General features: G+C 37.8%; 3 protein-coding genes across 6 annotated transcripts in view; 2 read left to right on the top strand and 1 right to left on the bottom strand.

Annotated features, from left to right (window-relative positions):
* The window catches only part of LOC137248905 (ceramide synthase), a 209,594-nt gene that overhangs the window by 7,352 nt on the left and 179,780 nt on the right, over nt 1-22,462 (bottom strand). For all 4 annotated transcript variants that reach the window (XM_067779885.1, XM_067779882.1, XM_067779884.1 and 1 more), the window contains 3 exons: nt 10,846-11,344; nt 10,537-10,764; nt 23-121 (listed from right to left, as the gene is read on the bottom strand). In XM_067779885.1, coding sequence (XP_067635986.1) covers nt 23-121; nt 10,537-10,764; nt 10,846-11,344 — 826 coding nt within the window. The remainder of the gene's footprint in view (nt 1-22; nt 122-10,536; nt 10,765-10,845; nt 11,345-22,462) is intronic.
* On the top strand, nt 13,621-15,523 carry LOC137248903 (DNA ligase 1-like). Its single transcript, XM_067779880.1, has 2 exons — nt 13,621-15,260; nt 15,334-15,523. Exons 1-2 carry the CDS (start codon nt 13,760-13,762, stop codon nt 15,381-15,383), a joined length of 1,551 nt encoding a protein of 516 aa, XP_067635981.1. The 5' UTR covers nt 13,621-13,759; the 3' UTR covers nt 15,384-15,523.
* Nucleotides 18,768-20,675, top strand: LOC137248904 (uncharacterized). Its single transcript, XM_067779881.1, has one exon. The coding sequence runs from the start codon at nt 18,900-18,902 to the stop codon at nt 20,412-20,414; it is 1,515 nt and encodes a 504-aa protein (XP_067635982.1). The 5' UTR covers nt 18,768-18,899; the 3' UTR covers nt 20,415-20,675.

The following is a 22,462-nucleotide window of genomic DNA, read 5'->3' as shown; positions in this document are numbered from 1 at the left end:
ATGAACAAAACGATGGACTCACCTTTAATGCACCTTTCACCATCAAAAAGAACCAATAAAGTTGTGGTAGAAATAGTATGAGTATACTTATAATACAACCGCGAGGTAAAGTGGCAATTGCCTGTGGAAGAAAAAAATCATAAGTGGAATATTTAAATAAAAATCAGAAGTGGAATATTTAACAAAATATTTTTGTGAAAAATAAGTATTCGAAGGCCAGTAGTAGATATGTAAGTGTTACAGACACTTGCTGTTACAGATACTTGCTGTTCACACTGTAATTTTTATATTTCATAGCAATCCATGTCAATAATATTGAGAAAGCAGTTTTGCCTTTGATTTTTAATTCATTGGGAAACTTTTCTTGTTTAAACTATATTAATTATATCGTTTTATTAATTTCAATATACGCCGCGCAAATTGTGAATCTTAAAAATGTTTCGTACACCTCCGAAAACAAATGGCCCAAGCTGTACTCTCTGCAATCATGGCGATACTGACGAGATGGTCCAATGCGACGTATGTGATACCTGGAATCACTACAACTGCGCCGGAGTGACTTCTGAAGTCGAAACCCATCCTTGGAAGTGCATTAAATGTAGGGAGAGTGAGGAAGTAAGGTCAGCCCGAAGAGTAAGGACAACAAACACGGCTGTAGCGAACTCAGAATCAAGTTCGAATCGACGAAAAATAAATTTAGAGCTACAACGCTTGGAGTTAGAGCGCGCGGAGCGTGAAAAACAGTATCACGAGAAGAGAATGCAATTGCTAACAGAAGTTGAAGTTTCAGAAGGAAAAGGCAGCTGCAGTGAACCCGCATCGGAACAAAGGCATGGGTTGCGCAAGTTCAACCTCAGAAAGAAGCACCACAGCCACTCCAACCTTTTACCAATGTACACCTTGCAATACGCCAAAGCTTTGCAAAGGAGCTTCCAATCTTCACAGGAAAACCGGAAGAATGGCCGGTTTTCTACAGCTCGTATCAAGAAAGCAATAAGTTATGTAATTTTAGTGATGCTGAAAATCTTTTACGACTCCAGAAATGTCTCAGCGGAAAAGCGTTGGAAATGGTAAGCTCTCTTCTTTTAATCCCAAAAAATGTCGCTGAGGTAATACGAACTTTGAAAATGATGTTTGGTCGCCTGGAAATTATCATCTACGATTTGTTGAGTAAACTTCGGTCCGAAGTACCACCAAGAGCTGACAAATTAGACACGCTTGTATCTTACGCAGTTACTGTCCGAAACCTGTGTTCAACAATTGAAGCATCCGGATTAGAGTCCCACATGAAAAATCCCCTACTACTTCAGGAGATGGTTGATAAGCTGCCTCCTCAAATAAAAATGAATTGGGCATTGTACAGTATAAACGAAGAAGCCGATATTTGTTCATTCTCAAAATGGCTACTAGACGTCTCGGAAGCTGTTGTTAAAGTTAGTCCAGATATTTTTAAAGTTAGCGGAAGTCTGCATACCCACGAAAGGGAGAATTTGAAGCCAACCTGCAGTATTTGTAATGGGAACCATATAGCAACGAATTGTGTGAAGTTCAACGCAAGACGCTTTCAGAGAGGTGGGACAAGGTGAAGCAGAAGAAGTTCTGTAGAATTTGTTTGCAGAAGCATGGAAATTTTCGCTGCTCTGAGATAAAATTCAGTATTAATGGCTGCGAAGCAAGGCATCACAAGCTCATGCATAATTTTGTACCCAAATCTATAGTTGTTACCGCTCATTCCAATCAGTTAAGTAGAAATAAAACATATTTTAAAATAGTTCCGGTTACACTATATAATATCAACCGAAAGGTTGATACTTTTGCCTTTCTAGACGACGGATCTAACGTTACTCTCCTGGAGAGAAATTTATGCGAAAAATTAGATCTTAAAGGGGAACCGAAAAATTTGTGCCTGAAATGGACATCGGATACTACACGCAATGAAGATGGTTCTAAATTAGTAAACCTGCAATTTCACAGCGACATCCGAATGCCAAGAAGTATGATATTTTAAACGCACACACTGTCAAAAATTTAGCACTTCCAGTACAAAGTGTCACAAAGGCAGATTTGTCATGCTATTTCCATTTGAGGGATATACCTTTGGAGTTTTACAAAAATGCCGTGCCACAAATTCTTATTGGGTTCAACAATGGATATTTATGCAACAGTTTGAAGACTAGGGAAGGATTTCCATATGAGCCGTTTGCATCTAAAACTCGACTTGGTTGGGTAACTCATGGAGGAAATGAAACCACAAACAACACTATGGGTTTCCATAAAATCGAAGAATGCGATTGTGAATCCGAGTTAAAAAGGTTACATGAAATTGTTTCCAGTTACCTTTCACTTGAAAATATAGGCAAAGCAGTCGATCTCAAGTCACCCGAAGATGAACGTGCAAATAAAATTTTACAATCAACGACAAGGAGAATAGGAAGTCGTTTTGAGACAGGTTTGTTATGGTGAGATAATATACCTACAATTCCAAACAGTTGTCCTGCGGCTTTGAAACGCTTAACTCGTCTAGAGAGAAAGTCTGGTCCGGAGCATATACCTATTATAAATCAGCAAATAGTTTCTTTAGTTGAAAAGGATATGCCCGAAAACTTTCTCCAGATGAAGCTTTTGAAAATAGTGGAATTATATGGTATCTACCTATTTTCACAGTAATTAATCCGAACAAACCTGGGAAAGTTCGACTCGTTTGGGATGCAGCTGCTAAAGTTCCTGGAACTTCTCTGACTTCCATGCTGCTTAAGGTTCCAGACTTGTTGACTCCGCTCTTATCTGTACTTTTCTGTTTTCGAACTTTTAAATTCGTTATAAGTGCTGACATAAAAGAAATGTTTCACCAGGTGCGGGTTCTAAAATCTGACCAAAACGCACAACGATTCATTTGGAGAAACAACGAGGTTCAAAGAAAGCCTGGCGTATATGTAATGCAAGTGATGACGTTTGGCGCAGCCTGCTCTCCAACATCAGCACAATATGTTAAAAACAAAAACGCATTAGAGTTTGCAGGTGAGTTTCCGAGAGCCGCAGGCTCGATCGTGCACCATCATTACGTAGATGATTTATTAGACGGCGCGGATACTGAGGAAGATGCGATTCGGTTAGCAAAGGAAGTTAGATTTATCCATAAAGAAGGCGGTTTCTTCATACGAAATTGGAAATCCAACTCTAGAGCTGTATTAAAAAGTCTTGGAGAGATAGAAGAAGAAACTCCTGTACCCATCAAGGATCATTCATCTGAAGTGGGAAATGAAAAAATCCTGGGTATGTGGTGGTCTACTGAGAGTGATGTATTCACTTATTGCTTAAAATTGTATCGAGTGGATGAGGATATTCTCAATGGGCATAAAAAACCGACAAAGACAGATGTCTTACGTACTCTGATGTCTTTATTCGATCCGCTAGGTTTCCTCTCACACTACGTTATTTATCTTAAGATTATATTACAAGAAGTCTGGAGAACAACTGAAGGTTGGTTAAATGAAATTAGCGAAGAGTGTTTAAGAAGTGGCTTATTTGGTTGAAGCTACTACCCGACATAGAAAAAGTTAAAATTCCAAGATGGTACCTAACAAACTCCGACTCAGATATTCAACTGCATATATTCGTAGATGCCAGTGAATTGGCATATGCAGCTGTAGGATTTTTTCGTATAAACTCATCCTCTGGACTGAATGTATGCCTTGTGTTTGCTAAAGCAAAGGTCGCTCCAAAACAACCAGTTTCCATCCCTCGTCTTGAGCTAATGGCCGCAGTACTAAGAGTTCGAATAGGTGATATGATTTGCAAGCAGCACAATCTGCAGGTAAACAGCAGAACTTTTTGGTCAGACTCCAATACCGTCCTTTCTTGGCTACGATCAAATCCTCGAAACTTCAAACAATTTGTAATGTACCGTATTGGTGAAATCCTCGAAGGAAGTAAGCTTTCAGAATGGCGATATGTGCCTACTAAGCTTAACGTTGCAGATGATGCTACAAAACAGAAGAAACCTTTCCAGTTTGATTTGAAAAGTAGGTGGTTTGCAGGACCAGATTTCTTGTGGCAACCGGAATTTGCGTGGCCGCAAAGAATCACGAACAGTATGGAAACCAAGGAGGAATTAAGACCACATATAGCATTTGTTCACGTTATGGAAAATTTCGACGATAATTGTCTGGACTTGAACAAATTTTCAAGCTGGAATCGCCTTTTACGAGTTACTGCTACTATTTTCATGTTTGGTCTGAAGCTAAAGAAGAGGATAGCCCTAAAAATGAACAAGGATTACGACATGCCAAATAAAAACTTAATATTAGCAATGGCAGAAAATTACATATATCGAAAAATACAATTTAGTACTTTTAAGGATGAAATTGCTACTCTGAAACAAAAACGCAATATTCAAAAAGCTAGTCCTATTTTCAAGTGTTCGCCAATTTAGATGAAAATAATGTACTTCGTATAAAAGGTAGAATCGATTTAGCGCTGACTATACCCGAAAACTCGAAGCGACCTATTATTTTACCAAAAAACAATTATGGAACGACTCTTATAATTCGCCACTTTCATGAAGAGCTGCGTCATATGCACCATGATGCTTAAATGAAATCCGACAAAAATTCTACATACCTCGTTTACGAGTGGAACTTAAAAGAGTGCGTAGGCTTTGTCAGTTTTGCAGAAATACAGCATCTATGCCAGCGGTTCCAGAAATGGCTACACTGCCACGGTCCCGACTATCCACATTTGCACGTCCATTCTCTTATGTTGGTGTTGACTACTTTGGACCGATGCAAGTCAAAGTGGCTCCCCATCAAGAAAAACGATGGGGTGTCTCATTCACTTGCCTCACTGTGAGGGCAATTCACATCGAGAACGCAAGAGATATGACAACAAGCACCTGCATAATGGTAATTCAGAATTTCATTACGAGAAGAGGTATACCGATCGAGATTTATTGCGACAATGGTACAAACTTTCATGGCGCTGAAACTGAATTAAAGAAAGCTGTTTGTGAATTGGATTTTGAACTGACAGCTGAAAAGTTTGTTACTTCATCAACAACATGGCATTTTAATCCACCAGCAGCACCACATATGGGTGGAAGTTGGGAGTGTTTAATACAATCCGTGAAGAAAGTACTGTACAACATCATGCCAAATCATATTTTTAGAGACGATACTTTGTATTCTGCGCTTTTGGAATGTGAGCGTATTATAAATTCCAGACCACTGACTTACGTAGATTTGGAAAACACAGAAGATGAAGTCTTAACTCCAAATCATTTCTTGCTTGGATCTTCCAGCAGTAGTAAACCCTTGGGCAAGTTTTCTGAGACCGATTGCAACTTGCGAAAGAACTGGCGAAAGGTACAATACTTTGCTGATATTTTCTGGAAGCGTTGGATTCAAGAATATTTACCAACTTTAACACGTCGAAGTAAATTGTTTCAAAAGGTTGACCCAATTAAAATTGATGATGTTGTCATTATAGTAGATCCGAATTTACCTCGAAATAATTGGCCAAAGTGGATCGTTCAATCTGTAATGCAAGCAGCAGATGGAAATGTTAGATGCGCTACCGTAAAAACAAAATATGGAATATTTAAGCGGCCTGTAACCAAATTAGCAAAGTTAGATGTGGCTGGTTAAAATCCGTGAAATTTTAACGGGGAGAGGATGTTACAGACACTTGCTGTTACAGATACTTGCTGTTCAAACTGTAATTTTTATATTTCATAGCAATCCATGTCAATAATATTGAGAAATCAGTTTTGCCTTTGATTTTTAATTCATTGGGACAATTTTCTTGTTTAAACTATAATTTTTTGAAGCGCTAAAATAATTTAAATAAAAATTGCTATCAAACATATAGTATTGATTTTTTCCCAACAGTAACCACGTTGAAGCTTTAAAACCCCCGATTGAAGAGTGTTGGACAAATAGCAGCCAGATGGTTTGGTCAAAAAGGAAGAGCAAGGGTAAATTAACTTGAACAAAAACCAAAAATGCTGTAAGTAAAAATTCCTACCATTGTGGATAAAACAAGTGTGATATCTTATCCGTCAACTGCCTGACAGGATGTTCAATATGGCTACTTTTTAGCGTTTTGTCAGGGTGTTCAATATGACGGCGCATAGGGCCGGCTATCTTCAGCGGGTGATAGAAAGAGATACAGAATAAGACAGAGATAGTCAATTAAAAATCAGGTTATCCATTCTATTTGTAATTTTGACGTCTATGCAGAAGTTATCACACTTGTCTTATCCACAATGATTCCTACGGCAACGAGCAGAGTATATTTCCGATCAAGTACTACATCCCAGTATTCTAAAGCACTGGAATGATGTAAGTACTCGAACGAATTTTTGCAAAGAAAATGAATAATAGAATAGGAAAATACGCATTTTTGAAATAACAAAATTCAAATGTGGCCTAAAAGGCGAAAAACTATGGACTCGTTCAGTCTATGTGAGGTCCTCACGGACCAGCTAGTTCAACCTAAAAAATTAAAAAACTGCTTGAGCATTTTCTTACGATTTGGGTACCACGCTTAAGTATTCAAACCTAGAGGAAACATTTGCTTGCATAACACGCTCTATTAGACAGAGTTGGTGCAGAGGGTAGGGTTACTACTGTGGTATGTGTTAGAGGTGGAAAACTATTGAAAGTACGGACTATCGATATACGCCGATAGTATCGAAGGGCATTATCGATACTATCGAGAAATTTTCGTAGCGGCAGATTCTCTTATGGAGCACACCTGAGTGCTACAAAAGGACAAACGTGAAGATATTTGGGAATTGATGCTGTTATTTTTGAAGTTATCGTCGATTAAAACAAGAATTCTAATTTTCAAAAAAATTCCAAAGTTTTGAGTTACCTGTAAAAATAGGTTTTTATATTCAACAAGATTGACGAAAAGCAATGCGGCGGTTGCAAAAACAACTTGAAAAAAATGGCGTATAGTTGTGTGGACACAAATGTACACACCTATTAATCCTTCTAAATATGAAATTCAAGTCATTGCAGGTGTAAAGATTTTGGAGGAGATTGGAAAATTAAGGTTTCTGTTCTAGTCAACGTTACCGGGTTGGTGTCGAAATTCTGTATGTAAAAAATTCTGCTTTTTAAAATTCTGCTTTTTTAAAATTCTGCTTTCAAAATTCTGTATTAAAATATATATATATATTTTGAAAAAGTGCGCCATGCACAGTAGTTCTGCGTAGAACACTATATCAACATTCAAGTTGATATTTAAAAAATCTTTTATTTTGATTTTGTTTTTAAAAATTTATATTTTGTTTATTTTTGAGTTCAGATATTTTCTAACTAATTAGAATTTTCTTTTTTTGAAGTTATTCAAAATTTTAAGTTAACACGAAAACTCAATTAAAATTATTTTAAAAATTAAAGTAAAGAGTACAAAGTAGTTAACACTATATTTACTCCCCCTCCAAGAAAATTTGAAACAAACAAATTATTAATTAATATTAAATGTAACCTTTTTTTGTTTTTTGTTGTTTAATGTATTTGTATTTAAATTAGTGTTAATAAGTATGTTTGCTGGTTTAAGTAAATCAATTGAAATATTTTTAATAGTATTTTTGTATTGAATTGTAAATGTTTTATGTTTCTTAGAGATAACTTTAAAAGGTCCTTCATAAGGTGATTCTAAATTAGATTTACGAAGAACTTTAACAAAAACATACTCACAATTTTCTAATTGTTTAGGAACGAAAAAATTTTCTTTATTATGATGAAACACTTTAGAACGAACAAGCGAAAAATATTCTCTTATTTTATGAAGAGCGTCATTAGAAAAATCATGTTCTTTATTACTATTTGAAATAATTAATTCACCAGGTATTCTAAGTGTTTGGCCATAAACAAGTTCAGCAGATGAACATTTTAAATCTTCTTTAATAGAAGTTCGTAAACCAAGTAGAATGAATGGTAAAATGTCAGACCAATGAACCGAGTCGTTTGATGCTATAATTGCTCCTTTTAAAGTTCGATGAAATCTCTCTATCATGCCATTTGCTTGGGGATGGTAAGGAGATGTATGAATTTTATGAGAACCTAAAAGTTTAGTTAATTCCGTAAAAAATTTTGAGGTGAATTGTGAACCTTGATCTACTGTAATATTCAATGGTATACCAAATCGTTGTATATAATTTTGAATAAAAGTTTTTACTATAGTATTTGTTGAAATATCTTTAAGTGGATAAGCTTCAGGCCAACGTGAAAATCTGTCAATAATTGTTAAAATATAACAATTTCCATTTGAAACTGGAAGAGGTCCAACAATATCCATATGAATATGTTCAAAACGGCCTGATGGTATTTGAATTTTTTGGATAGGAGATTTAGTATGTCTTGAAATTTTGGATTTTTGACAATTGATGCAAGATGAAGTCCAATCGTTAATCTCTTTACGCATGTTAGGCCAATAATATTTATTTTGAATTAATTTTCTAGTTGTTCTTATACTTGGATGAGATAATGAGTGAATTTTGTCAAATATAATTCTTCTCATAGAATGTGGAACATAAGGTCGAAAAGGTTGTAGAGAAACATCACACCATATGTTTAAATTAATAATTGGAATATGAATTTCTTTTAAATTATTTTTAGAATTTGGATCAGAAATGGTTTTTTGTAAAAATGTATCAGTTTGCTGTTCTTTATATAAAGTTTCTAAATTTATATCTTGAGTTTATTTTTGAGTTCAGATATTTTCTAACTAATTAGAATTTTCTTTTTTTGAAGTTATTCAAAATTTTAAGTTAACACGAAAACTCAATTAAAATTATTTTAAAAATTAAAGTAAAGAGTACAAAGTAGTTAACACTATAAACATCTTACTGCATAGGCGGCCTTCGGCCGCGCTTATAAAAAATAAGCCTGGGCTACGCCATGCCTAGTCCGGGTGTGTGGTAGAACCGTGGCTACCGCCACGGTGATGTCCTTCTGCGGAGTATACCCGTCTGCAAAGGCGGCCTTCGGCCGCACTTTAAAAAAATAACCCTTAGCCGATCCAACACCGGCTACGCCATGCCATGATTCCGGAATTTTGACTTCCAGAATTAAACGTGCAGAATTTTGAAAAAGCAGAATTTTAGAAAGCAGAATTTTAAAAAAGCAGAATTTTGTTCAAGCAGAATTTTTTTGCAATTTACAGAATTTTGTAATACAGAATAATGACACGCTCCCAACGTTACCTTCAGAGAAAGCAGTATCATCTTTCCAAAACCGAAAAATAACCATGGACCCCTTCGAAATCGGGGGTGGGATCCAGAACACCTTTCTGCATTAGCAGTTTTTGTTCGAGCTTATAAAAAATTACACTGGGTTGGATTAAAAAATCAAAGATCAAATTGAATCTGAACAAAATGCCCCAGTATCAATAATATGAAGGCGGAAAAAAAATGTTTATGTTAATCAAAAAATGTTCACGAAAAACCGGAAAATGACCCCGGACCACTCCGAAACCGGGCGGTGGGATCCATAGTGTTTTTGTGCAGAACATCTTCCTGCAATCGCGGCCACCGGCCGCGTTTATTAAAAATTACGCTTGACAGTCCGACACCTTTTTGGGATTTAAATTAAATACGTGCAAAACCCGTTTCGTTATCAATTTTCTTTCAACAACAACCACATGAAACTGTTAAATTCAACTATAAAAATATCTCCACACAGAGCTAACATCTTGGTGTCTAGAATCGTCGTTTGGTACCCATCCCGATATTTTCGGACGCGTATTAGCAGTCGACCGCTCTTCTAAATTTTTACTAAATCTTTTTGGACGTGTATTAGCACACTTTGCTAATAAAACCAGTCCAGCTTTTGAGGCAGAAACTTCATTTTCGCCATCATGTTTCTCCTTTGAGGTCGAGTACAAAGCGCAACGCTGGAGATGATTCCAAAAATTGCTTGTGTTGCCGCTTGATTTGAACTCCTTTTTGCAATAGGAACAAATCGCCGTGGCTTTATTTTTATTCGATTTGGAAAAATTATTCCAAGTAGCAGACATCTTTACTTTATTTTTGGGGGACACGCTATCCATTTTGTTGAGAATGTGCGAAAGTTGACGATTTATATAAAGAATCGTGAACTTTTTCTATATAACATTAAATTTATAAGAGTATAACAATACAAAAACTCGGTCCAATTTATACGCGTGTTTTACACACACCTATTGCTTCTAAAATTTCCGCTCATTTGAAAAAGTCAAAATAAGCGCTACCAACATGCCAGCATGACATGAGTTACCATTGGGTTTTTATATTTTATATAAACTTACAATTCCTCTACTACAATGCTTTAAACGATAGTATCGATAGTCATAAAACATCGATAGGTAAAAACTATCGATATATCGATACTATCGTTGATAGTTTTCCACCTCTAGTATGTGTTCCTATGACTTTCGGAGATGTAAACTATGTCAGGAGCACTCCAGGCAAATCTTTCTTCATATGCAATACTATGTAGAAACAAAAAAAAGGAGTTTTGTATATTCACATAAGTATCAATATCTTACCTCACATAGACTAACATTTATGGCCACACTGTAACGGTACATAACATATGGCCACATAACAACGCGAAATACAAAAAATGTGCCCAACATAAGTAAACCGTTGATAATATAAGCTCGAGAGTCTTTCAATCTCATTGTGCTCAATATGCTGCGCATCGAAACAAAAGGCGTTGAGAATTCCATCATAAACATATAACTATAGATGCAATGACCACCGCCACGTATGTACTGTTAAAGGCAAAAAAATATGAAGGTGCGATTTAATTTTTAGAAAAAAGTACTACAAAATTTAATTTTTAAATAACTCACCGTCACAACCAACAAGCCAAATGTGCCAATAAAAATATGATGTATCATCATAACTGGATGCGTTATTATATACTTAATAAAATCCCATTTACCAGCTGTTGGTATTTGTACACAATCGCCATCATAATCGTAAATATCTCCATTGTAATGTTGTTGTGCAGCTAGACTTAAAGGTAAAGCGTCACTGCTGTCACTGTCGTCAGATGCACCGGCATTGGTATTATTTCTAAAAGTACTGCCATTCCGCAAATTTACACCATTCGTTGAATTCATACCAGTCGCAGCGGTATTTAGACGCATCAGTCTCAGTTTATCAGCTATTTTTTGTGTATGCACTTTGTACATGGACCAAATATCGTACATAAAATAAGCAGTGCCAAACCAACCATAGGCTTCCATTAGGAAATGTGAGGCATACACGAATGACTTGCTGCATGTCGATTTGCATACAATGAAACCGACAAGGAAGGAGAAGAATGCCTGTATAGCTGAAACGATTCTGAAACAGAGAAAGGGGGAGTTATAATGAGTTGTACAAATTCTGCTCATAAAAAAAGTTTGATACTAATTCATCTAAGAGTGACGATTAGAAATAATACTACTAGAAATAAACTATAAAATGCCTGATGGGATAGATCATGCAAGCTCTATGCAATGTTGTTGCAGCGACTCCTTAGAACCATGTGGAACTTCGGGTCGCCAGAGCCTCGGCTGTTAAAGTAATAGGACTCGCCACGGGTAGGTGAGGTTAAGAATTGGGTTGGAGAAGCTATATTTTGCGCTGGCAAAACCTTGAAAGGGTTGAGCTACATAACCCCTTGAATAAATTTGGTATTTTAGTCGCCTCTTACGACAGGCATACCTACCGCGGGTAAATTCTGAGCCCCCTTACCCGCTGGGAGACTCTCTACAATCGTTCCCTCTAGTCTGTTATGGGCCATGGAGAAACCATATAGGGTGGTGGGCCGCCAACATACATACAAAATAAATAAAAGTTCCATATACTTTGTTTTTGTAATTCGTTTGTTCAAATCATATTGAAAAAGTACCAATCAGCTGATTCCCGGTCGTCACCTGTATGATCCCGCCATGAGGGCACCATATTCAAATCAGTAGTTGGAAGACTTGTAAAAGTATTGTGGCGAATTTTAGCATCACTATGTTGTTAGTAAATAAAGGCGCAACAACAATAAAGCAAGCTGCAACTCTTGTGTACATGAACAAATCAATCATCATTTCCACACATACATACAAGGCAACGAAGAGGTATCTCACAAACACATGTAATCATCAGCCGAAGTAGTTACTCACACATACACCCGCATATGGCTATAAGAAAAACATAAACTACAAATATACATGTATATAGATGGTAACCAAGCACGAGATAAAAAAGTTCTAGAAGGTGAAACGTTTAGACCTTAGGAGAAATATGCAAACGAAGCAACGGAGAGTATAAAAGCAGCGCAAGCTGAGTAATCAGTTTGATTTAAACACGCTATTAGTTGCGAAGTGCAGTATAATTTTACTACTCTCAAAATAATCTAAATAAATACAAGTTTGCAACACTGAATATTGGAGTGATTTATTCAACAGTTTAGCGATTCGAACGTTAGCAGAAGTGCATAAATAATCAGAAATCCCCAGAATTCGTTATTCGTATTCTATGGAATCATTTATTTCCTACATGAGGTGCCTATCCAGCATTAAAGGTGAATGGTGAATATTATTTGACTTCAACGCCAATATGGCAGCCCTATTTTTTTATGAATATTTTGACAATTTTCAGTTTTTTTCGGCCTCTTGCATGTGCACTTCAAAATTTGTCAATATCAAAATAAAATTTTCGTAAATTACACGTTTACGTCCTCATTCGGAAAAACCATAATTAGGTTAAGAAAAAATTAAAAAAAAAATCGCCAGTATTACATGTTTAAAAAACTCTATGTTTCAGCCTCTAATGTCCAAATATTATTAGTTTAAGAGTCATGAATTTCGGTAATACAAATTGTTATCGCTATTTGACATCACAAATTTTAGCAGCTTCACGTTGTGGAAATTACTATGGACCTGATCTTTTCACTGCAAAACATCAGCCAACGTACAATAAATATCAAGCACAACAGCAACACCTACAATATAAACAACAAAAAGCTGAGCAGGACTATTTATGCCCCTCGAACTATGGCGCTTTCGTTAATAGCATCACAACCAAGGGCATGCCTGATTCGCTCAATCCCTCGATACGTCTTCAACAACAAATGGGTTTGGAACAACCAGGATACAATAAAGTGCGCTGTCGTACCGATTGTAATAAGATCACCGATAGTCTCTGGTCAGCAGCAAAAAAATCAAGTATCTATGTACCGGATACTGCTACCACATGGTATGAATGTCAGCGAGAACAGAGTAACAATACGACGTTATTGACGAATAAGTGTAAAACGTTCGACGTCTCGCCGCAGGGACCACCAGAACCGCATCAATTTTTGCGGTTAGGGCGACCCCTGCGCGAGTGCGGACGACGACGCATAATTGATCCGAAAAAGTTTAAGAAAATCTCACCAGAATTTTTAAGATTATTGGAAGAGCACGAAAATGCGATGTTGGCGCACAATCCATTATATGGTATGGATTTTGAGGCTGAACGTCAGATTTTCTATCCCGTACGACAGAGTGCACGAGAAGAAACTATTGAGCCGACTGGTCGCGTTAAAAAAGAACAATCCAAATCACGATCAAGAGCAGCGGAAAAACCAGAACGACATGGTCTTATAGAAACCATAAGTGATTCATGCTTTCCGAAATCTTCAGGTAATAAGAGTAGTAGTAGTAAGAGTGATGGTGTAAGGAGGAAGTATGAAGATGATGATGATGATGATGATGTTTATAGACCGGCCGGCGGTCAAGATGTATGCACAGACAAAAAAAAAACTCCAATGAAATATTACGATTAAAAATACGCTGTAGGGATAAGGCTGATACAGAATTTCGCAGTAGCATATTTGTGCCAAAGAAGAATTATGAGAATGCGAAATTAACAGCCGTGGTACAAAGCGCGAGTAGTTCACAGCGAGAGTACACATCTCTTTGTGAACGGGTGTTTAACGCTGACATGCAGAGGGTTAAGGATGAGCTAGCAAAGAAGGCGCAACGAAGAGAAAGCGCAATGAAGAGGAAAGCAGAAAAAGTAGAACAAGCACTAGCGCGAGAAAGGACGAGGGAGAAAGCTAAAGAGAAAGGAAAACAGAACGAACGAGAAAGCGATAACGAGGGCAGGAGAACTAAATGCAATAAAAAGCGCCATCGTACAATTATGAAGAACATCTTTGGTGGTGGTAGCCCATGTGGAAACAAACATACCAATGATAGCATAGAATTAAAACTGATATGGGCAAAAAAGGACAAAACACGCATGCAAGACTCGGGCATTCTACAGCAAATGGAAGATATGAAAAATTTGGCAGAAACCGAACCCAGAGAAGTACAGCATAAGCAAGCGCTAGTGGACTGTGAGGAAGAGGAACGCCTAAAGGTATTAACTGATGAAAAGATAGACGCGCAATACAAGGAAACCCAAACACGCGTGAGAAAAAGCAAAATTTTCGAAAATGGTATAAAAGAGAAGAACCTTGAATACCAGGCGTTTCCTGAGGTGCAATCTGAAGTGGGCGCGTTGAAACAGGAAATGAAAGTTAAACAGAAGAAACGTATGTGGGAAGAACAAAAGCAGAAAAAGGAGAAAAGAAAACAAGAACGCGAAATGGAGCGTCGCGAGAAAGAACTACAAAGACAGTTACGTTTGGAAAAGAAAAGACAGATGGAACTTGAGAAATCGCTTGAAGAACGTTGGAAAGCGGAAAATGAAGAAGCGTTAGAGAAAGCAGAACTGGCAAGTGATGAAATGGAGCCTGAAAAGAAGAATACTACGCTCTGTTGCAAGAAAAAAGCCAACGCCGCCGACGATGAAAGCATTTGCTTCGTCTCTTGTGCATGTGCTAGCTCTCAACCTTCAAAGCACGCGCTTATTACAGATAAAATCGAGTCAATAACAACCGGCAAAGGCACACTTTCAAATGGCAGACAAGCGCCAATAACTAGTAAAGCAGCTGCGAAGGATTGCGTTGGTCCAAAAAGTAAATCTTCGCTTAAAAGCCGTGACCCATTTACTGCGACGAGTAAGATCGCAGCGAAAGAGCGCACAGCTTCAACAACCAGCCAAATAGCGGCACGAAATAGAGAGTCCAATGCAAAAACAAGTCAGCCAAAGCAACATGTAACGGATACATTTTCTTACTGCAAAAAATATACCAACAGACAAGAAGATCCACATGTTGTCGTTTTGAAATTTGAAAACCGAAACAAACATGAAAATAAATTATTGAGGAACTCGAAAACTAAAAAAGCCAAGAAAGGTGAGAGTACCACTGTGCAGGCACATAATGACCATGAAGACACTGACATACTAACACCGTTAGCTTGTTTTAGATCAGCACCACACGAGCGAATTCCGGTTAACTACGAGGAGAAAGAAATAAAATCGTTGGTGAACCTAAAAAAAGAAGCAGCGAATAAATCAACAGCAAGTGGCAATATTGACGACGACGCGTTGAGTGAACCGAGCACATCTTCACTGGAGGACATGTTAGAGCATATAAAAATGGAATTAGGTAAACGCAAATCAAAAACAAAACACCAACGCAGGTATTTCAGTACAGTAAACAATAAAAAACGCAATCAAGATGATAGTGACAATGAAAGCGAGTCAAATTCTTCCAAAGCGAATAGAAGAAATAATGAAAATATCTCAAAAACGAGGAGACCAAATCCAGCCTTTTTTAATCTTACCAAATCTAAAACCGAACTTAAAAAAACGCAGCAACATAAATCAAGAAAAAAATTAACAAATAAAGAAAGCATTACGAACATTCCCCAAAAGGCGAATAGAAGATGAAGATAAAGCGTGCGTGCAGTTTCAAAAATTCATAAAACAAATAATGTAGATCTCATTCCACAAATTCCTGTGCCAATAAGTCAAGAGCTGGAAGGAAATAGCTGACGCTGGGCGCTGAATTCATACTCGGCACAACTGTGAATAGGATGGTAAATAGTGTGCCCGGTATGAAATGGCACAACTCTCCGCCTACAAAAGAGTCTGCTAGAATTTTTTTATTTATTTTGTTTTGTACACTAAAAATTTCTGCATCATACAACTTGGGTATTAAACCCGGCAAATTTTATAGAATTGGGTAATGCAAATGTTTGTACGTGTGTAGAAATATGTTTTGTGTGTACCATGTTTCAACTATATGGCTGGCTCATCTCATCAGCTGATTTTATTATTATAATTTTTTTTTTCATTTCACTAGGGTAGGGATTGTCAAAAGGAGATGGCAAACTCAAAATGAAACCAACGCATTGACAACATTTTCTTACAACACACAAAAACTGCTAAGTTTTACGTTTTCATTCCATCACGCAGATTTTGAAAATCTGAACAAAGGTATGTTGTTGCTGTAGAGATGAGCCAATCATATAGTTGAGCCATGGTGTGTACTGTGTTGCATTCAAAGGGGGGAGTGGCTTGTGGCTAAACCGCAGCACACTCATTAATTTGTCCAACTTATGTAACTAATTATATTGTCCCAATAAATTCCAAATAAAAAACGTAATACAAATTTTTTTAATTTGGGCTCATTAGCACCGTGGGCGACTTGAAACCTTCGATGGAAGACCCTTCACCTCACTTGCACAACGTTAGAGGCTGGCACATTTATACTATGGACGGTATAAGTAACGACGTCTGAGCGATAGATCACTCTGTCGAACGCCCCATCTCAGCAAATGTTGGAAGAAGTCCATTTATCATAAATAGTCTGAAGAAAGCCTTATATCAGAGTTTTAAAAACGCCCTATGTCATAACTTGTTTGAGGACGCTATACCCCAGAAGATGTTTCGAAAGCATCATATCTCAGATTTCGGCTTTAAATACCAGCATTTGTATTAAGTTTGTGAGAAACAAAAGTCTGAAATACGACGTTCATTAATAATATTGTGGCGAATGTTGACATCACTAAGCTGTTAGTGAATAATCACGCAACAACAAAAACTTTAAAGCGAGTCACACTGGTATACATGAACACATAAATCATCATTTATACACATATATAGAAGGCGACGAAGAGATATTTCACACACACAGATGTAGTCATCAGCCGAAGTTGTTACTCACACATACACACGCATATCGTAGCTCAATTACCAAGCAGGAGATACAGCAAGCAACAGAGAGTATAAAAGCAGTGCAAGCTGAGTATTCAGTATTCAGTTTTGATTTAAGCACGTTATTGGTTGTGAAGTATAAGTGTATTGTGAAGTACTCTGAAAGTTGTCTAATAAAGACCATTTTGCATTACTGAATATTGGAGTTATTTATTCAACAGTTTAGCGATTCGAACGTTAGCAGAAGGTTTGGAAAAAGAAATTTCCCTAAATTCGTTACAATATGTTGAAGTTGGTTATATTCGAACCGGCAGATACGGTGATTTTCCACCAAGTCGTCCTGAAATAACAAAAGAAAGTTTCGTTTGGAAGAAGCAATTTTCCGTCAGACTCTAAAGCCATTCTCTAAATCTGTGTGAAAAACGTGGGAAATGAACGAGTAAACAAAAAATGTGCAGCTCTTTCTGGAACCTTGTAAGCGGAAGAGGTTTAAATCCAACACAGAGTTCTGACTTACAGTCGACCCCATGGCATTAGTTCCCAGAGGTGTAATTGTAAAATACAACGATGACAGCAAAATGGTGCAGCGGGTCTTACAAAAGAACCCCTAACACAGCATTTACGCCTCTGGAAGATGGTCCAGAGAGAACAATCTGAACATGAAAGAAGCCGACGAGGTTGAAGGACACTTCGAAACCCTTAAGCCAAAATGAGAGGGCGAAGGTGTTAGAGGGGGACAAACAACAAAACGGTGCTGCAAGTCTTACAAAGGAGCCTCCAACACATCATTTACGCCTCTGGAAGAAAATTCCAGGGACAACAATCTCAACATGCAAGAAGCGGGTGACTTTGAAGAGGAGCTCGAAACCCTTTAACCCCTTGATTTCACGACGAAGGTGTTAGAGGGGACAAACAGCAAAATGGTGCTGCGGATCTTACAGAAGACGAGAATTGCACAAGATCGTCCAAGTAGCAAAGGCGTAAAACTAAGCGCGGGACTGCAAAGTAACGAAGATCATGTGCAGGTCTAACAACCTTAGACTAACAAAGTTACTCTCATCATTGAAAAGAGGAAACTGTAGGATCATGATGGATATTCCGACTGGACACTGCCAGCTGGCGTCGCATGCCTTATCAGTGATAACAGATGTGCGAAGCGCGGGTTAGAGGAGGAAACGATCGAGCACGTTTTGTGCCCGTTCCCTGCTCTCGCCAGACTAAGACAAGCTATAAGGAGTGATACAGCTATCAAATCTAGAAGCAGCAAGTAGCACAGGTCTTTAAAAGTTTCTAGTATTTGCCAACATGACGGAATTATTTGATATAATTTGTCCTGGTTTCTGATAGGGTTTTTCAGTTTCGTCGTTGAGCATTCTTCTGTAATATTATGGACTCATTCAGTCTATGTGAGATCCTCACGGACCGGCCAGTTCAACCTAACCTGAAATTACACTAATAAGCATCGCTATTTCATCAATGCTGCTCACCACGTATTCGTTCAAATGAACCAAAAACTTATTAAAAGTCGAAAAACAGAAATTAAAAAAAAGTATCGGTAGCAGCTTCAGCCGAAACCTAATTTCGTGCAGGGAGCAGATTGAAAAGTAATCCTAAACTGAACATACGCAATATTATAACATGATAGAATAAAGTTTCATTATAAAATTGTCAGTTCACGGAATTGGAATATTTTCAAAATTTTTAAAACGTGAACAATTTTTTCCTTCCTTATTAAAAGCAAATCTTAAATAAGTAATAAATGATATTAGCATAAAAACTTCGGTGAGATCAATAGACCACATTCATTGCTTAAACAATAGAGTGTGGTGTGATGCCAGAGGTGAAACATATTCTGAAAAATGAAGCACAAAAACAAAAATGCAACAAAGACACGTGCATTTGGCAATACGCACCCGCTTTCAAAACCATCGGAAAACGAGCCGTGAACAAACCCAATCAGGATAAGAGTCCACCAAAATATATTAATGCACAAAAAAACAGAGGAGAAGTGAAAAGAGTACAATCTTACATACGCACCGAGAAGGCAATCTTGAAACGTTTGCAGCAAGTAAATCGCGATTTGAAGGTGTTAATTACACCGAAGTGCCACTACGATGCAACGCTGTGTAAGCACAAATGTTGTCAGCTGACAAGAAAGCGAAGAGATGCACGGAAAGCGAAAGGAATGAAAAGCAATGCCAAAGCAGACACCATCAAAAGCGGCACAGCGGATGCTCACGCTGAGCACAAAGACTTGGCTGAGCAAACCACAACGAAAGCAGTTACTAGTACTCAAGAACAACAAGAAGAAAGTAAACAACAACAGCATCTGCCGGAACAGGGGCATACAAAATGCACTTGCACTGAGAACTGTGATGAAGCAGCGCAAGCGAAGAGTGCGCGAAGTTTTCGAAGATTCATGAAATGCATGAAACCCAAAACAACCACACAGTGTGAAAAATGCAAATATGTGCAGGATTGTAAACTAGCAGTGCAGGAAAAAGTTGGCGCTGACGATGAGCCAGCAACTGAGGCCGCTAATGAGATATCTGTTCTAGCTAAAAATGAAAGTAAACAAGATATGCAAAAACCGCCGCAGCAAGATGGAAAGGAAACTGTTAAAACACAGAGAATGCGACCGCATCAACAAAGGGCGACAAGAAAGAAACTTGGAAAAGGAGAGAATCCCGACAAAGCTTTAAAACATGATATAACAACTACATCGAAACAGTCTATGAAAGATGAGAAAGCATTTAAAAGGCTAGATGTAGGCTCCTGTTTTGAATGCTGTACCAAAGAGAAACCACCAGCACATAGAACCGAAGAGCAAGGACATGAAACAAAATCGCAAAAATCTTTAGTTTTTGCACAAAAGTTACGAAGCTATTTGCGCTTCTTTACACCGCATAGAAATAGACGTCTATTACCTGCAACCTCATCAATAATAAAATTAAGGAAACAATATGAAGAAGGACAAGACATGGAAGTACAAAACAACCAAAATGCGCGGCCGGATCACCTCACAACATTACTTTACTCTCATAATCCCAAACATATACATTTAAATGTTGAACCTAGTGTGAGAGAGTATATACTACAAGACGCAAATATTCGACGAATGCCGCAAATTGAAGAGAGAAAACTTTGTAAAGAAAAAGCGCCAAACGATACACCAAGTACCTCATCACTTGATGAGTATTTTCAAAGAATTTCCGAACGTATGGTACTCGCACAAAAAGAAGCTGATGCACGGACAATGATGAAAAAATTAAAAGGGCGTACTTACGCGCAGCGAAAGAGAGCGTCACAAACAAAAACACCGCAATTAGGCTATCGACAGCGTTAAGCTTTTCGGCAAGTGGTGAAAAATAAAATTGAGAACCAAACCACTCATGACTCTGGAAGAATTACATATAAGCTTCAAGTCACACGAAGTATGTCCCCCAGAAGGTTAACACCTGCATTCGCAAAACGTAGAAAGTAAACTATTGAAAATTTTCAGTTTATAATTAGAATAAAATAAATTATCTGGCAGCTGCTACCCATTATTGGGAAGCGACTGTATTTTCTTATTCTGTAACTCGTTTCGAATAGAAATGCGTTTCGAAATCTGTCAAGCTACACACATTTTTTTCCAAATGCGAAAGAAATTTCCATAAATTCTAGTTACAGAATAAGGCCACACAATAGCAAGCGGTTTGGAATAAAATTTGTTCTGTAATTCTCAGCAGGTTTATGTTACATTTACGCCGACCCCAAATGCGTACATCCAAATGAGTCATTTGAATGCGTTTACATTGGTCTCGTTCGCATCCCTGCCAGACTCGACTGCGAGGACCCCAATCCATAACCAGCAATGGCTTATTGATTCAGCAATATTACGAAAAAAATCTTAAAACAACCTAAATACAACGAAAGTTGCTGGTAAAATTGTAAATTTGGCGTTGTTTAACCATTCGCGTTCTTGCCGGGACTTTAACTTAATTTTTCATATAATATCTGTGCCAAATATTGGCCAGATAGGCCAGACGCCCGCAAGAACATTTTCTGGTCCAAGTAAGGTACTAATTCACCATCTACAACTTTTAACCAGGCTTAATGTTTCGGCGACTTGAAGAGAACATAACTATCCCATCACAGGTAACTCCTGTCAAAACGGAGCACACTTAAAAGCTTTTCATTCGTCTTTTGCAGTGAAACTGTAGTTCTCAACATGCCTCCTTTTTATAGGCTTTTATTTACTTTCACTTGGCTGTTGTTTTGTAATCAAATCTTGCAAGTTAAATTTGATACACTTCCCGGTGTGCGATTGAGATGAAATTTTGCACGCATGTATAACTCCGATGACAATGCAATATTACTTTGCGAGAATTCGATAAATTAATCGATAAAAGAGTTATCGGTAAAGATTGGTGCTTACTTTGGCATAAAATCCTAAGTCCTCAAGAACGCAGGTAACTTCGCTTTGCTTGTGTATACACGAACGTAGAAGTTAGGCTGTGTAAACACTGCTTTACCTAAGTCGTGCCCAGTAGGGTAGGCCTAAATGCAACCTTGCCACAGTCAGTACGTTCAACCGCTGTCAGCCATATATACTTTAGAACTGCAGCTAACTTAAGATATACTGTCAACCATATATGTTTTAAGAATGCAGCTAGCATGAGATATATCCTGTCTACACTTTGAAAGACGCAATGCGTCGTATTGAAATTAAATTAAATCGATTACCATCCAAATATACTTTTACAGTCTTTACATCTCAGAAGTGAGATTCGATTTATTTACACGTCCGCTTCAATAATCCGGAATTTTTTTCTCAATTTTCAAAGAAAAGCATAAGAAAAATATAAAAATGTCTCAAAGAGCAGAAACACGCGGTGAAATGCTGGCTGAGCTACTGAAGGTGGGTGTTGAGCCCCCAGATAGTGCCACCATATCGCAAATTCGCAATTTGTACGAAAACATTTGTGGCCAATCACAAGCAAATACAGGTCAAACTGAGAGTTCTTCGGAAAAGCCTCGTTTCAAGCAATATACTGTACACTACAAAAACATCTCTACCACAGCTGCTGCTAACGAGAACGAGGCTGCAACACTCACCAATGTGCCGGCCGAAACCATCAATAAAATGGCTAACGAGGACAATATCATCACGAATGATAAACCTGATGCATCTATCACTACGGAAACTCCAAATACTGCTGTCCATACCATCGCCGCTGCCCATAACGACGCCACCGCTGCTCACCTTGAGGTTGATGAAACTGCTGCTATTACTACTGCTGCCAAACAACTACACTTGCAAACATTAGCTGTTTAGGCGCCGCGGAAAACACTGAATTGCTGTCAACTGTGGCTTAGGTACTTCCAATGCGAGCTCTCTGACAATGGAAG

The sequence above is a fragment of the Eurosta solidaginis genome, chromosome 4, assembly GCF_040869045.1.
Source record: "Eurosta solidaginis isolate ZX-2024a chromosome 4, ASM4086904v1, whole genome shotgun sequence".
Lineage (NCBI taxonomy): Eukaryota > Metazoa > Arthropoda > Insecta > Diptera > Tephritidae > Eurosta > Eurosta solidaginis.
Note: the sequence above shows the minus strand (reverse complement) of the source record. Positions and strands in the feature narration are given on the sequence as shown.

What these genes read in the sequence shown, in the direction of transcription:
- LOC137248903 (XM_067779880.1), top strand. Translation starts at nt 13,760, where the DNA reads ATGCACAGACAAAAAAAAAACTCCAATGAAATATTACGATTAAAAATA. An exon ending in AACTAAAAAAGCCAAGAAAG is followed by an intron (nt 15,261 to 15,333) that starts GTGAGAGTACCA and finishes AGCTTGTTTTAG; the next exon opens with ATCAGCACCACACGAGCGAA.
- LOC137248904 (XM_067779881.1), top strand. Translation starts at nt 18,900, where the DNA reads ATGCCAGAGGTGAAACATATTCTGAAAAATGAAGCACAAAAACAAAAA.